Source organism: Zea mays, chromosome 2 (assembly GCF_902167145.1).
Source record: "Zea mays cultivar B73 chromosome 2, Zm-B73-REFERENCE-NAM-5.0, whole genome shotgun sequence".
Taxonomy (NCBI): Eukaryota; Viridiplantae; Streptophyta; class Magnoliopsida; order Poales; family Poaceae; genus Zea; species Zea mays.
This window is the reverse complement of record NC_050097.1, coordinates 28,335,141-28,351,204: the sequence shown is the minus strand read 5'-3', so window position 1 is coordinate 28,351,204 and position 16,064 is coordinate 28,335,141. Positions and strand designations below refer to the sequence as shown.

The 16,064-nt window shown below is 48.7% G+C and overlaps 1 protein-coding gene and 1 non-coding gene across 2 annotated transcripts in view; both read left to right on the top strand.

Annotated features, from left to right (window-relative positions):
* The window catches only part of LOC100285732 (uncharacterized), a 36,135-nt gene extending 20,384 nt beyond the window's left edge, over positions 1–15,751 (top strand). The window contains exons 13-16 of the mRNA NM_001372328.1: positions 13,643–13,762; positions 14,014–14,142; positions 14,750–14,828; positions 15,401–15,751. Coding sequence (NP_001359257.1) covers positions 13,643–13,762; positions 14,014–14,142; positions 14,750–14,828; positions 15,401–15,522 — 450 coding nt within the window. The 3' untranslated portion in view covers positions 15,523–15,751. The remainder of the gene's footprint in view (positions 1–13,642; positions 13,763–14,013; positions 14,143–14,749; positions 14,829–15,400) is intronic.
* TRNAK-CUU (transfer RNA lysine (anticodon CUU)) lies at positions 12,439–12,511 on the top strand. The gene has a single exon. It is a non-coding gene; the product is annotated as a tRNA-Lys (tRNA).
* Positions 15,752–16,064: the final 313 nt, after the last annotated feature.

The following is a 16,064-nucleotide window of genomic DNA, read 5'->3' as shown; positions in this document are numbered from 1 at the left end:
TGTTCCATGCTCAGGCTAGATTAAGAAAGAAGAAGAATTTTATTGGCTCATTATCTACAAGTGAAGGGCTTATTTTGACATCACATGAGGATAAGGCTGATGAGTTGTTCCATTTCTATGATGCCTTGCTCGGGACTGCTTTGGGGAGAGAAAATTCTCTTAATCTTGATGCCCTGGAGATGCCTTCGTTCAATCTCAATGAGCTAGATGTGCCTTTCTCAGAGGAAGAAGTTTGGGGTACTGTAAAATCTATGCCGTCGGATAAAGCTCCGGGCCCGGATGGTTTCACCGGCCGTTTCTACAAGGTTTGTTGGGTAACAATCAAAGCTGATGTTATGGCAGCGATCTCTTGTGTTTGGGCTCGGAAATTTAGGAACATGGGGCTGCTCAATTCAGCGTTTATCACTCTTCTGCCTAAGGTTGAGGGTGCAACCCAAGTGAAAGATTTTCGTCCGATCAGCCTTGTCCATAGTTTCGCAAAGTTAGTAACAAAGATGATGGCCAACAGATTGGCTCGGCATTTGAATGATATGGTTTCTCCGAATCAAACAGCGTTCATTAAGAAAAGATTTATCTTAGACAATTTCATGCTTGTGCAGCACACTGCAAGGTTTCTTCATCGTCAAAGGCAAGCCCGCATTCTTTTCAAGCTCGACATTTCTAAGGCTTTTGATTCGGTATCTTGGGCTTTCTTGCTAGAAGTCTTGCAGAAGTTGGGTTTTGGGCAGATCTGGCGTGACATCATTTGTGGGCTGTTAGCCTCTTCTTCGACGAGAATTTTATTAAATGGTGTTCCCGGGGACTACATTGCTCACCAGCGGGGTCTTCGGCAGGGGGACCCTTTATCTCCAATGTTGTTCATCTTAGTCATGGACACTCTCAACTTGCTGATCCAGAGGGCCTCTGATGAAGGGCTGCTTCACTCTCTTTCCACGAACAGTTTGCAGCACCGATTCTCTTTATACGCGGATGATGCGGTGGTTTTCCTCAAGCTGGTGCCTTCAGACATAAATCTGATTCTGGAAATCCTTCGGATTTTTGGGGATGCGTCCGGTCTAAAGACCAACGTTCAGAAGAGTAATGTTTTTCCTATCCGATGTTCTGAGGCGGATCTTGCTTGTGTTCAGGAGCTCCTTCCATGTTCCATTTCGGAATTTCCCTCTCAGTACCTTGGCCTCCCGCTTTCTCTTGGAAAGCTTAGGAGAAGTCAAATTCAAGCAATTGTCGATAAAACTGCAGCACAGTTGCCTGGGTGGAAAGCTGATCTGATGACAAAGGCTGGTAGAGCCATTTATGTTCAATTTGTGATGACATCAAGAATGATTTATGCTGCTCTGGCGTTGGACATCCCTTCTTGGGCTTTTAAAGCAATTGATAAGCTTAGACGAGGCTTTCTGTGGAGAGGGAGGAAGGAGGTGAATGGTGGCCATTGTCTGCTGACTTGGCCCAAAGTCACTAGACCCAAGGACCTGGGGGGTCTGGGTATTAGTGATCTTCAGATCATGAGCTGGGCGCTGCGGGCTAGGTGGCCTTGGCTGCAAAAATCTGATAGGACTAAGCCATGGTCGGACTTCCAGATTCAAACTTGCGACATTGTGCAAAGCTTGTTGGCTGCGGCTGTTATCACTCATTTGGGAGATGGGTCTGATACTCTGTTTTGGAAGGATCGTTGGCTGAATGGCAAATGTATTAAGGAGGTGGCACCTGCTGTCTTCGGTATGGTGCCCAAGCGTATTGCCTCTAGGCGCCTGGTCAAGGATGCCTTGCCTGATCTCAATTGGTTGGCTGATCTGAGAGGGGCTATTTCTGTTACAGCCCTTGCTAATCTCATGGACCTTTGTGACTTACTCGAGGGGATGGTTCTGCAGCCGGATGTTCCTGATGTACATACCTGGGGGTTCAGTGAATCAGGTGAATACTCGGCTAGTTCAGCTTACAGGGCTTTGCTTCTTGGCTCTGTTAGCTTTGAGCCTGCTGAACGCATTTGGAAATCCTGGGCTCCAGGAAAGTGTAAATTCTTCCTCTGGCTTGTGGAGCACGATAGATGTTGGACGGCTGACAGACTTGCTAAGCGTGGCCTGGATCACCCAGAGTCCTGCCCTTTATGCGACCAGATGGAAGAAACTATCAACCATTTGCTGGTTCAGTGCAGTTTTGCAAAACAGTTTTGGTTCAGCCTTCTGCGGTCGGGTGGTTTCCAGGAGCTCTGCCCTTCCCATGATGACGTCTGTTTTGAAACCTGGTGGAGGAATAGTGCTGCCAGGGTGGGCATGCCTTTATCCAAGGGATTCAATTCTCTTGTCATTTTGGGTGCATGGACTTTGTGGAAGCATAGAAATAGGTGTGTTTTTTATAACTGTAACCCTAGCGCTGCGGTGGTGTTGGCAGCTGCAAGGGAGGAGTTGATGGGTTGGCGTATGGCTGGAGCCAAAGCGCTCTCTTTCTTTCATTTAGAAGAGGTGTCTTAGGTGTCTTAGTTGTTTGGGGAGTGTTTTTTGGTTTTGGATTGCCAAATGTAATACCTTTGTACTGGGGTTTTTTCTCCCCATTTTATTCTTCTTCTTAATACAAAAATACGCAGCTCTCCTGCGTATTCAAGAGAAAAAAATCTAGACACATATTTTAAACATCTAAAATGAATTTTGATTTGGGACGGAGGGAGTATATATTTCAATATTTTCATAAATGACAGTTTTGTCTTTGTCCATTAGAAACACATCTTTGTTTTGTTTTTAATTTATGAAGTAGGATGCAAGCTAACATTTTCAGAAGCCTTAATATATGCTTTTTAATTGCCTTTTCATGAGTCAGCTAGATGGTTGACCTCAAATGTCAGTGCATTTACCATTTTTATATATGACACTGACATGTAATAATCAGTTCATGCATTTACCATTTGAATATTAACTAAGGACAGGGCATACAGTATCAATTCATGTACTTTTCTATTTTATATTCATTTATGGCCCATTTAGATCGTTGGAACTGAATTAATTCTAATAATTATAACTTGTACACAGATTAATTAAGCTAATATGATTGTATCGGTCCATTTTGGACCTTTTTTCGCATCTTAATATAATGATGCACATTTCTCCTGCGCGTTCGAGAAAAAAATATTTCTATACTATTGATAGTCATACAAGGGAAATCCTTATATGTTGCATTTTTAATATAGTGAAGCGAGCTGAAGAGTGCGCTATAAGTTGCAGGGTAGGAACACAGCATGGCCCCCACCCTATGAAATTTAAAACAGGCTTATATATTGACTTAGGAAAGCCGTGGAATAACAAATTCTAAGCCAAATAGCCTAATCCATTTAGTTGATTCCAATTCCTCTAACGCCCCGTTTGGATCACTGGAATTGAATTCCATTCTAATAATAGTAATTTAGGCATATATTAATTAAGATAATTCGCTTTTATACAAAATATATTTGTATACTATTATTAGCAAGATGTCATAGATATTTATGTGCTACATTTTTACTATAGAAGAGTGGAATGAAGAGTGTCATATACGTTACAGAGTAGAAACAAATTCTACTCATGCATAAAATCATTTCCTATCATCCACCCTATGAATTTGAGATAAGCTTATATCTGAACTTTGGAAAGTGGTGGAATGCCAAATTCCAAACTAAATAAGTTATTTTATTGAGTGAATTCTAATTCCTTTAAAATGAAGGGATCCAAACGCCCCGTAAAATGAAAGGATCCAAACGGCTCTAGGTAGGGATAGGTAGGGATGGTAATGGATTATGATCCAAATGTCACTTTAGAATTCGTTTGAGCCCTTAATTAATTTGAGTTCAAAAAATGAATAGAAATAGAGCCCGATCCTTAATTTTTTTTTTCTCGAACACGCAGGAGAACTGCGCGTCATTATATTGAAAGAGAGAAAGGTCCGAAATGGACCAAAGTACAAAGCCCTAACAGGCAAAAAAACAAAGAAAATAAAACAGTGTAGCCTCATACACTAGGAAAAGCCCTAGCCCCCCTAGCAAATGCAGCCAGAAGCCCAAGACTCTCGAGCTGCTTCGCACCAGCCAAACACCAGCACTCCACCTCATCCAAGAAAAGCCTCTGAATGGTGCTTAATGACGGGCTGACACCATCAAAAACCGCCCTATTGCGATGCAGCCATAAACACCAGGCCCCCAGGATAATGAGACTATGGAAACCTTTTCTGATATGTTTGGGGACCCTTCTATGCACCTTGCCCCACCAATCCACAAAAGAGCCCGCCTCCCTAGTAGGCGTAAGATGACCCATCCTCAAAGCTGAAAATATAATATGCCAAAATTGTCTAGCGAAACTGCAGGAGCACAAGAGGTGCAATATAGTTTCCTGCTCTTGATCACAAAGTGGACAGACCACCGGGTGAGGTAATCCTTTCCTCTGAAGTCTATCCGCAGTCCAACATTTATTCCTTATCGCCAGCCAAATAAAAAATTTGCATTTGGGGGGTGCCCACGACTTCCACACCCATTTCCATGGCTGGAAAATAATAGCTCCCATAAACAACGCCGAATAACAAGATTTGGAAGAGAAAACACCAGAGCTCGAGTGCACCCACACATGTCTGTCCTCCTCCAGATTAAGCACCACTCCACTTAAAGCATCCCACAGCTGCAAATACTGATGAAGACCAATCAAAGATAAAGGATTCGTGATATCGCGAACCCATTGCCCATTATGCAACGCCTGAGCAACAGTTCTCGAACTAAATGGCTTGCTGCTCACCATATTAACAACTTCAGGTGCGAAATCCTGTATCCTCTGCCCATTCAGCCATCTGTCTGACCAGAAAAAAATATTGGTCCCATTCCCAACAACAGAGATCACCGAAGCATTAAAAAATTGTCTAACTTGCTGCTGCACAGGGATACACAAACCAAGCCACGGCCGAGTTGGATCAGTCTTCTCTAGCCAAAGCCACTTAGCCTGCAGTGCCCAACTCATCAATTGCAAATTAGGAACACCAAGACCCCCTAAACTTAATGGCCTTGTCACACTCTCCCAGGGAACAGCACAACTTCCACCATTCACCTCCTTTCGCCCTTTCCAAAGAAACCCTCTGCGAATCTTGTCAATTGATTTAATAACCCATTTGGGAATTTTAATTGCAATAAGGAGATAAATTGGGATGGCTGATAAGACAAACCGCACCAATGTTGTCCTGCCGGCCAGGTTCAATAAACGAGCCTTCCAGTTAGGGAGTCTGTCTGCAATTTTATCTATCCACATCTTAAGATCATTTCGCTTCAGCTTCCTGTCTGAGATTGGCAGCCCCAAGTAAGAGCAAGGAAATGAGGCCAAACTGCACCTCAGCACATTGCAGCCCTCTTGAACCACATGCTCCTCACATCTGATAGGAATAGCATAACTCTTATTCAAATTGGTAACCAATCCAGAGGCTGACCCAAAACAATTCAGAATTAATCTAACACATTTCAGATCTTCCTCAATAGGTTTAACAAACAGGACCACATCATCAGCGTAGATAGAAAGCCTATTACGGACTCCTGCCCTTTCCAAACTATGCAGCAATCCCCTACATTCAGCAGCCCTAAATAGACTGCTAAGCACGTCCATGATCAGCACAAACAACATAGGAGAGAGAGGGTCTCCCTGACGAAGACCTCTCCGATGCTTTATATGGATTCCAGGAGACCCATTTAATAACACTTGCGTAGAAGCTGTAGCCAGCAGATTTGAAATCAAATTGCGCCAAATAGGACCGAAACCCAGGTGAGATAAAACTTCAAGAAGGAAAGCCCACGATACCGAGTCAAAGGCCTTAGAAATGTCAAGCTTCAGAAACAGGCTGTCAACCTTTCTCTTGTGAAGGGATTTAATCTGTTGGAACTTGCTCTCTGCTGCAAGTGGGCCAACGGGGGTGAACAACGGCGACAACAGGGTTACGTGCACGGGGGCAATAGCTCTGTTGATCTAGCCTCTCACGGGCACTGTGCGGGGGTATTTATAGGTGTCTGAGTGCCCAGCGTCTTGTGTTAAGGACGCATGTGCCCTCAGACGCCTAGTTTATCCCCGGAATATTCCCATAAAGCAGGGTTACAAGCTGTAATTACAAGTTTGCCTTTACAAGTCAGGCCCGTAATACAGAGGCGGCCACGCGGGGCCCGTTACAATGGGCCGGATCACACGTGGGCCTTGGGGCTGAACGAGGCCGCGCCGTGTGAGGTCGTCGCCGCAGGCCTTCGTCAAAGCGCCGAGTCCTGCGAAGGGTGTCCCTGCCCGCTTTGCCTCCGGCGGACCAGCGGCTGCAGCGAAGGCCTCGAGCGAAGGGTGGCGTCTTTGCCTTCGCTCCAACATTTGCCCTCCGAGGGACCAGTTCGACAAAGTCACCTGGTGCCGAAGACGTCGCTAGATGGCGGAGACGCTGCCCTCGCTCGAAGTGGTTCCGCGGGGGTTTTTGATGTGACCGTTGATGGACGGCGTACTGTTGGATTGCGGGTTTCCCGAAGCGTCGCGGCCTGTCGGGTTGTGGGTTTCCCGAGGAGCCGCGCCCTGCCTATAAAAGGGGGCGGGGGCGGCGCTGTTTGAATTCTGCTTTCCGCGCTCCGTAAAACCCTAGCCGCCCGCCGTCTTGCTGCTCCTTTTCCTCCGCTGCTCCCTTTGGCGCCCACCGTTCGTGCTACGACAAAACCACCCGCGATGGCACCCAAGAGAGCTAACCCCAAGGCTGACGAGGCTGCGAAGGCAGCACTGCTGGCCGCAAGAAAGGGCAAGGCCCTCGCCCTCACCCAATCCACCCACCAAGAGCCCATTGAGGACAATGTCCCCCACACCGGCGAAGACGACACCTTCCGCACCTGCGGAACCGAAGGACAGTCGCAGCCGCCCCCAGGCTTCGCCCCACTGGAAGGCGCCGACCTCACCGAGGATGGTGAGGCCCTCGGCGTCTCAACAGAAGAACAGCTGCAGCTGCGCGCCCTGCGCCTCAGGAACCGCAATCTCCAGAGGCAGAAAGAGATACTGGAGGCCAAGCGCCAACGTGTTTCCGCATTAGCCAAAGTGCGACAAATGATACGCGACGAGGAGCAGAAAGCCCAAGACCTCGAGCGCGAGATCGCGCTGATGCAGCGCGAAGGCCACCTCGGTTTGCAGCAAGAACCACCCCTCCAACAACGCGCTCAGCCGGAGGACATGCGCGAAGGCTACCTCGGCCGACAGCACGGCCAACCCCTGCAGCACCGGGCGCAGCCGGAGAACCCGCGTTTCCCCCAGCATGACTACGCCCCCCAGCACGGCGCGCCATTCTAAGGGATCAACTACCTCGACGAGCGAAGTCCCCTGGCGCCACACCTGCAAGTGACGCCTTGGCCAGCCAACTTTCGAGCGGGGGCATACCCCAAGTACAACGGCAGCACCGATCCGGCGCAATACATCATGAGTTACCAAGTCGCCGTTGCATCAGCCGGAGGGGACGACGTCACAATGGCAAAGTCTTTCATCATCGCCCTAGAGGGCCCAGCACTCACCTGGTTCACCAGATTGCCCCCGCTGTCCATTGATTCGTGGCGAAGTCTCAGGGATAAGTTCCTCCTCAACTTCCAGGGGTACCGTCCAGACACCGACGCTTTGGCCGAGCTCTCGCTTTGCAAACAGCTGGAAAAGGAGACTCTGCGGGAGTATTACCGCAAGTTCTTAACACTCAAGTCACAGCTGCCCTCTGTCGACGATCAGATCGCTATCCACTACGCCATCAATGGCCTTCGGGCCGGCGTCCTCTACAGCCATTGTATCAGGGATCCACCCAAGAGCTTGCAGGAGCTATATCAGCTCTTCGAAAAATATGCCAAATCCGAAGAGCTCCACCAGCGCAAGGTCGAGTCGCAACGGAAACCCAACAGTCAGACTCCGCAGTCCAGCCGCACGTGGACAAGGACTTCGCAGCCAGACTCCAGTCGAGACAGCCGCAGTCAGCAGCAAGTCCACAACATCGTCAACCAACAGCCTGCTGCTGACCCCCCTCGCCGCCAGGAATATCCCCCCCAAGGCCGCGGAAATGGAACGCGCGGCAGGGGTCGAGGGCGGGCGCAGCAGCCGCCGCGCCGGTTCTATTGCCTTTTCCACGGCGAAGACTGCGCCCACCAGACCAAAGACTGCCCCGAGACGAAGGCCACCAGAGATAGAATGGCGAGGGCGCAGCCGGCCGACAATCCCAGAATTGTCGCGCATAACTACCAGCCACCCCCTCCACCATACGTCCACGCCCCCGCTCCGCATCCACCGCACCACGCTTACCAACATCATCAGGAAGTACAAATCGTACCTCCTCCACCCCCACCACCACACCAGCAACACCAAAACATTCCCCATCCCCCAAAGCAAGAAGACTTCGCCGATCAACCTTATCGCGGAGTCATTCACATGATAACAGGGGGGTCAAGCACCGACTTCGACACCAAGCGGCAGAAGCGGGACCACTACCGCAGCATCAACCATGTCGCCGTCACTGGCCCAGTCGTGCAGACGAAGTGGTCCCACATACCGCTAACCTTCGACGCGCGAGACGTCGACCTGCGCAGCACCCCCCACATCGACGCAATGGTCATCAACTGCAGCGTGGCAGGTTGGGACTTACACAAAGTCCTTGTCGACAACGGCAGTCAGGCGGACATCATCTTCCTCCACGCCTTCGACCGCATGGGTATAAGCCACAGCTTGCTGAAGCCTTCGGACAACCCGTTGTATGGTTTCGGCGGCAAGGGCACCTTTCCAGTTGGCAAGATAGAGTTGCCCCTCTCCTTCGGTGTAGCACCCAATGCCCGAAGTGAGCAAATAACCTTCGACATTGTCGACATGGTATATCCATACAACGCCATCATGGGCCGAGGCTCCATCAACAAATTCGAAGCCGCCATCCACGGGTTGTACCTATGTATGAAGATACCAGGCCCGCTGGGCGCCATCACAATCTACGGCAACCAGCAGATGGCGCGCAACATAGAGCGGGACTTCGTGCCCGGTCAGAGAAATGTACACTGTCTCACGACCCAGCGCGAAGTCCCTGCGCCGGCTAGCCCAACCGACAAGCAGCACGACAAGGCACAGTTGCAGTGCCAAGACGGGACCAAGACTGTCCCCCTCGATCAGGCCACGCCCAAGCAGACTGTAACTATCAGCGAAGACCTCACGTCACTTGAAGAAGAGAAACTTCTCTGCTGCCTGGCCAAGAATAAAGATGTCTTCGCCTGGTCTGCCCTCGATCTGGTCGGAGTCAGCCGAGCCATAATCGAACACAGCCTGGGGATTGACCCTTCGGTGCGACCCAAAAAGCAGAAGCTTCGCAAGATGTCAGATGAAAAGACAGAAGCCGCCAAGGCGGAGGTGCATCGCCTCCTGGAGGCTAAATTCATCGAGCCGGTGGCTTACCCCACGTGGCTCTCCAATGTTGTGATGGTGCAGAAGAAAAGCGGAAAATGGCGCATGTGCATAGACTTCACCAGTCTCAATAAGTCCTGCCCAAAGGACAATTTCCCGTTGCCACGGATCGACAAAATAGTCGATAGCGCGGCCGGATGCGAGGTCATGTCCCTCCTCGACTGCTTCTCCGGCTATCACCAGATATACATGAAGGAGGAAGACAAGGCCAGCACCAGCTTTATAACACCCTTCGGCACTTATTGCTTTGTCAGAATGCCGGAGGGTCTCAAGAATGTCGGGTCCACCTTCTCCAGACTCACCAAAACGGTGCTCGAAGGGCAGGTCGGCAGAAACGTATTCACATATGTGGACGACATCGTCGTCGCCAGCAAAAATAAGGAGGACCACCTCGCCGACCTGGCGGAAACATTCGCGAGCATGCGAGATGCACGACTCCGCCTAAACCCGGAAAAGTGCGTTTTCGGTGTCCGCCAGGGCAAGATATTGGGCTACCTGGTGTCCCGCCGAGGCATCGAGGCCAACCCAACCAAGATCCAGGCCATCGTCGATATGTCGCCTCCGCAGTCCGCCAGGGACGTCCAGCGCCTGACAGGCAGGATGGCCGCCCTCAATAGATTCATCTCCAGGTCCGCCGAGCGAAGTCTCCCCTTCCTCAAAACCCTCCGCGGCGCGAAGGACTTCGCTTGGGGACCGGAGCAAGCAGCGGCCTTCGCCTCATTAAAACAGTACCTGGCGGAGCTGGCCATCCTCACAAGCCCAGACTCCTCGCTCCCCTTATTGCTCTATGTCGCGGCTTCGCCGCACGCGGTCAGCGCGGCACTAGTGCAGGAGCAGACAGTCGAAGGCGCAGTCAGACAGTGCCCTGTTTATTATGTCTCCGAAGTCCTGACACCATCCAAATGCAACATGACAGAGCTGGAGAAGATTGCTTACGCAGTTGTTATGTCCTCGCGCAAGCTGCGCCATTATTTTGAAGCATTCAAGGTCCGAGTCACCTCGGACAGGGGACTCGGCGAACTATTCAGGAACCCGGAGGCATCAGTGAGAATCGCCAAGTGGGCAGCCGAGCTCTCCGGCTACCACATCAGCTTCGAGCCCAGGACAGCCATCAAATCGCAAGTCCTGGCAGACTTCGTCGTCGACTGGACTGGGCCAGTAACACAGCCGGACCCATCCACAGAAAAGGTCTGGACTATCCATTGCGACGGCGCATGGTGTCATGCGGGGGCAGGCGTCGCTGCAGTCATCACCTCACCAGCCGGAGTCAAACACAGATATGCAGCACGCCTCAGCTTCGCTCTGGAATCCGACAAATGTACAAACAACATAGCAGAGTATGAAGCAGTCATCCTCGGCCTCCGCAAGCTAAGGGCCCTCGGAGTCACCACCTGTATCATCAAAACAGACTCCAAGATAGTCGCCGGTCAGGTCGAAAAAGACTATGCAGCAAAAGACCCCGCGCTCATGCAATACCTCGCGGCTATCCGAAGTCTCGAGAGGCAGTTCAAGGGATTCACCCTACAGCATGTGGACAGGGCCAAGAATGAGGAGGCCGATGCACTAGCCAAGGCCGCCGCCAGGGGCGAGCCCCTGCCCTCCGACGTATTCTTTCACACCATCGGCACGCCAGCCGTCCGAAGCCCCGAAGGGCTCCAAATAACAAATGATAGCGAGGGCCACCGTATAGTCCACCTAATCATGACCGAAGACTGGCGGGCCCCAATAACCCTGTTTCTACAGGGATACTATCACCCAACCGACGTCAGTGAGGCGAAGCGCCTCGAGCATCGGAGCCGGGACTTCGCGCTAATCGAGGGCCAATTATACAAGCGAAGCCTTTTTGCTGGTGAGGAGCTTAGGATAATGTTATTTAATTATAGAGAGATGGGGATTATTCCTAAGGTTGAGCCGATGTAGGGCGTGGTGCCCTCGCTTGTGTATGTGCAAGGGTTTGTAAAATGGAGTAGTGTGCCCTCGCGTGCTTGTGCCTGCGAGGGCGCTGTGTACTTTGACTGGTGTGATTGATTGTGCTGTGCCAGTGTGATTATAATTGGTCTTGCTGTCGCTTCTGCTTTTGCCATACTGGGTCGGCTGCGCCCTTGGGCGGTTTTTGCGGTAGGCTCCGGCTGCGCCTTTTAGGCGACTTCTGCGCGAAAAGCCTTCGCGATAGACTTTGATTTTTGCGCACTTGTGGAGCTAAGTCCGGCTGCACCCTTAGGCGACTTCTGCGCGGATAGTCTTCGCGATAGACTTTGATTTTTGCGCACTTGTTGTGCTAAGTCCGGCTGCACCCTTAGGCGACTTCTGCGCGGATTGGTCGCACGCGAGGGTGGCTAGCGCTTAGCCTCGCGGTGACTTCGAATTGGTCGAATGCCGAAGACCGTTGTCGCGGTCTTTTTTCGACACATGCTTTTGCGGGGGATTTTTCTCACATATATTACATGGCTCCGCCTCGTTAAAAACCTCACCCCCCGGGAGGAAAAGAGTGCGGGCCGGTACAAGATTGTTTGCGGTGAATTACAAGGGCGAACTCAGCCCTAGGAATTAAACAAAAAATTTACGAAGGTTGTCAATGTTCCAGGAGTGCTCCAGGTCCTCGCCATCTGGCGTTGCGAGCCTGTAAGCGCTGGGGGAAGCTTTTGTCTTGACTATGAAGGGGCCCTCCCACTTGGGCTCCAGCTTGCCCTTGGACTCCGTCCGAGCTGTTCGGATGAGTACGAGGTCCCCCGCGCTGAACTCCTTTGGGATGACTGCGCGGTCGCGCCATGCTTTGGTCTGGGCTTGGTATTTGTTTAAGGCCTGCAGGGCGAAGACCCGGTCTCCGTCAATGAGATCTTTGGAGGTTGGCTCATCCACGTCAGGGGTGGCTGACGGAGCTGTGCGCGGAGACCCGTGTTTTATTTCTTGCGGGGTCATTGCCTCTGATCCGTATAGAAGGCGGAAAGGAGTGAACCCGGTCGCCCTGCACCCGAGACGGCCGGCAAAGACAGCAGCTCCTGCCGACCAACCCTACTAACACAAAGCCCGTCTAGCTCAGTCGGTAGAGCATAAGGCTCTTAACCTTGTGGTTGTGGGTTTGAGCCCCACGGTGGGCGCCAAATGTTGGAACTTGCTCTCTGCTGCAAGTGGGCCAACGGGGGTGAACAACGGCGACAACAGGGTTACGTGCACGGGGGCAATAGCTCTGTTGATCTAGCCTCTCACGGGCACTGTGCGGGGGTATTTATAGGTGTCTGAGTGCCCAGCGTCTTGTGTTAAGGACGCATGTGCCCTCAGACGCCTAGTTTATCCCCGGAATATTCCCATAAAGCAGGGTTACAAGCTGTAATTACAAGTTTGCCTTTACAAGTCAGGCCCGTAATACAGAGGCGGCCACGCGGGGCCCGTTACAATGGGCCGGATCACACGTGGGCCTTGGGGCTGAACGAGGCCGCGCCGTGTGAGGTCGTCGCCGCAGGCCTTCGTCAAAGCGCCGAGTCCTGCGAAGGGTGTCCCTGCCCGCTTTGCCTCCGGCGGACCAGCGGCTGCAGCGAAGGCCTCGAGCGAAGGGTGGCGTCTTTGCCTTCGCTCCAACATAATCGATTGTTGGACCAACATAAAATTGTAGTGTAAAATTTAGAGCCCATTACCACCCCTGACCTTAGGGTAAGTGCTTGCCAATTTGTCTTCATTCTTGTTCCTTTTTTCTCAACCTGACAGTGATATTTAACATGGGCACACTAGTATCTAGGAGTACTAACTACTGAGCACTATATATGAATCATTGACCTCCAAAATGCGTATGAATCTTTAGTTTTGGGGAATAGAGATTAACTAAGGGGGTGTTTGGTTCCCACCTCCTAAACTTTAGTTGACTAGTTTAGTCACTTTTATTCTCTAAACTATCAAACGGTATGACTAAATGAGGCCTCCTAAGAGGGTGTTTGGTTTCTTTAGTCACCCTCCTAAACTTAGAAACTAATTTTAGAAGACCTATTTTAGTCACCATTTTGGTATTTTAGAGACTAAAATTGACTAAACTTTAGTCACTAAAAATTAGGAGGTGAGAATGAGAACCAAACACCACCTAAATAGAAATTTTAGGGACTAAGGTTTAGTCCCTAAAGTTTAGGATGATGACTAAAGAAACCAAACAACCCCAAAGTCATTTTGGTACCGCTTTCAATCGTTGACCCCCAAAAAATTGCTATGTTTATTTCCGTGGATTCATGAGACTTTTCTCGCAGCTTCTTTCGGGTGCGACATTTGTAGGGGCAATATTCTGCTTTGGTGCTTTTTGTTTCAAGAGCCTTTATGGGTTCATACCCTCCTTTGCAGTTGGGGAGCTTTCAGTGTTCGCAACTCAGGTAATTGCTTTGTTCAATTGTTCTGTACAACATTTTCATACTACTTCATTCTATATCTTAATATCATTATTCACCTGCAATGGTAATTTCTGCACGTGTATTGGTACAACAAACAAATAATTGCTTTATGTTACAAACTTGCTTCTTCTTTAGTTTACTTTTCACGCTGTTGAACAGAAGCATTTTTTCAGTGTATTTAAATGCATGCACCTAGTTAACTTCTGCATATGCTTCGTTTTTTTGGTTTGCAGGCACCTGTAAATTTTGTATGCCTTCACGCCGTGAAGCCACATTTGCGGCCATTGGCAATGGCCGTATCCACTGTTTCAATCCATATATTTGGCGATGTGCCTTCTTCACCTCTTGTTGGGCTTCTTCAGGTGCTTCTTCGTTGTAATTGTTGATGGTGCATTCTAGTTAGCAAACTGACTATCCACAACTTGCCATTTTTCTTCTAGATGATTAAGGGGGTGTTTGAATGTACTAAAGCTACTGGTTAGCTGCTAAAATTAGCTAAAGACATTCAAACAGGCTAGCTAATAATTCAGCTATTAACTATTTTTAGCAAGTTAGCTAGCTATTTGTTAACTAGCTAATTCCACCATCAATTTTTAGCCAACTACCTATTAGCTCTATGCCTCTATTGCATTCAAACACTCCCTAAATATAGGTCCACCATGAATATGAGATTGGCACGTGTAGTACAATCACTTGTTTCGGTGTATCAGGATTCTGTGCGAACCATGGATGATCTTTATGGTCTCACCTGAACCCACTTAAAACATGCATGGATGTTTTTCTGTGAATATGAGATTGGCACGTGTAGTACAATCACTTGTTGAAATTTCGGTGTATCAGGATTCTGTGCGAACCATGGATGATCTTTATGGTCTCACCTGAACCCACTTAAAACATGCATGGATGTTTTTCTGTAATATGCTTTTGTTTTGTTTTTTCCCTGAAAGATACTTTTGAACCTTAATGCAGGACAAAATCAATAATTGGAGGGCCACAGCTCTTATTTTGACATCCATCCTTTTCGCTGCTGTTGTGTTCTGGTTCATTGGTAAGTTTCACAATATAATAGGCTACAGTTTCACAAATTATCGGTTCTCTTTTTTTTTCTTTCAGACTTTCACATGCTGATGAAAAACCTTCATTAAAGCATTATCCCACTTCAGGAGCATTTTGATGTTATGACCACTTGCTACTTGGCATTAATTCACCCAAAAAATAATTGCATGCTTATGATCAACAATGTATGTTTTGAATATTCCTGTTCTACCAAGTATACTATGTAATATCCATGAATCAAATAAAATTCCCCACCTAAAGCCCCCGTCGGTTTGACATTGTCGTCCGCAATGCTTAGGACATGTTTGGTTTCTAAAGTCTAATTTTTAGTCCATCTATTTTAGTTCTTTTTAGTCCCTAAATTGCCAAGCAAAGGGACTAAATTAGTCCATTTTAGTCATGTGTTTGGTAATTTAGGAACTAAAATAGGCTAAAATAGCGGGACTAAAATTTAGTCTCTATAAACCAAACAAGCCCTTAGTAGTCAGTACTTGTATATACCTGTTGTATAGATTTGTATTTTATGATAATTCAACTGAAGTTGAGATGATCTTGTCTTTGCAGGCATATTTATCCCCAGCGTCGATCGTTTCAATGAAGAGAGCGAGCATGGCCTTACTGTCGCCGAGAGATCAAATCTCAGGCCGCTCCTTGATGAAAAGGACGAGCCACGGACATCTGACTAAAACCTACGCAAGTCATAACCTTTTATTTCTTGGCTTAGTCCGTAGTTTTTCCCTTATGCCATCAACATGTGAAATGTAAATTTGCATGCCCATTGGCTGTACCTGTACATATACGAGGTTTGTTCGTTTTGCGTTATTCTTTTACTTTTTTTTGTACAGGCTACAGAAACAAGCAAAAGAGTGCTAGAATTCCTTTTTTTACGAATTAAAACATTTTAGAATTTCTTTTTACGAATGTAAAACGTGTTCGGATTGTGACATGGCATAACTTTCTGGTTATGCGGTTATGCTCTGCTCACGGGAGGCTAGGTGATGTCACTGTATGCCTAGATGGATCTGCAACTACTCTTTCGTGGCTACTTTGAGCACCTCGAATCCCCTTGGGGATTGGAGTGGATTAAGAGCTTGTTCGATTAGTTCTTAATCCATGTGGATTTGGGTATTCTAATTTTTTTTAATCTCGTCCAATCCATGTATAACGGGAATAACCGAACAAGGTTTAAGGTGGAAATGAACTAATTTCTTCTTCAATCCTCTTCAAT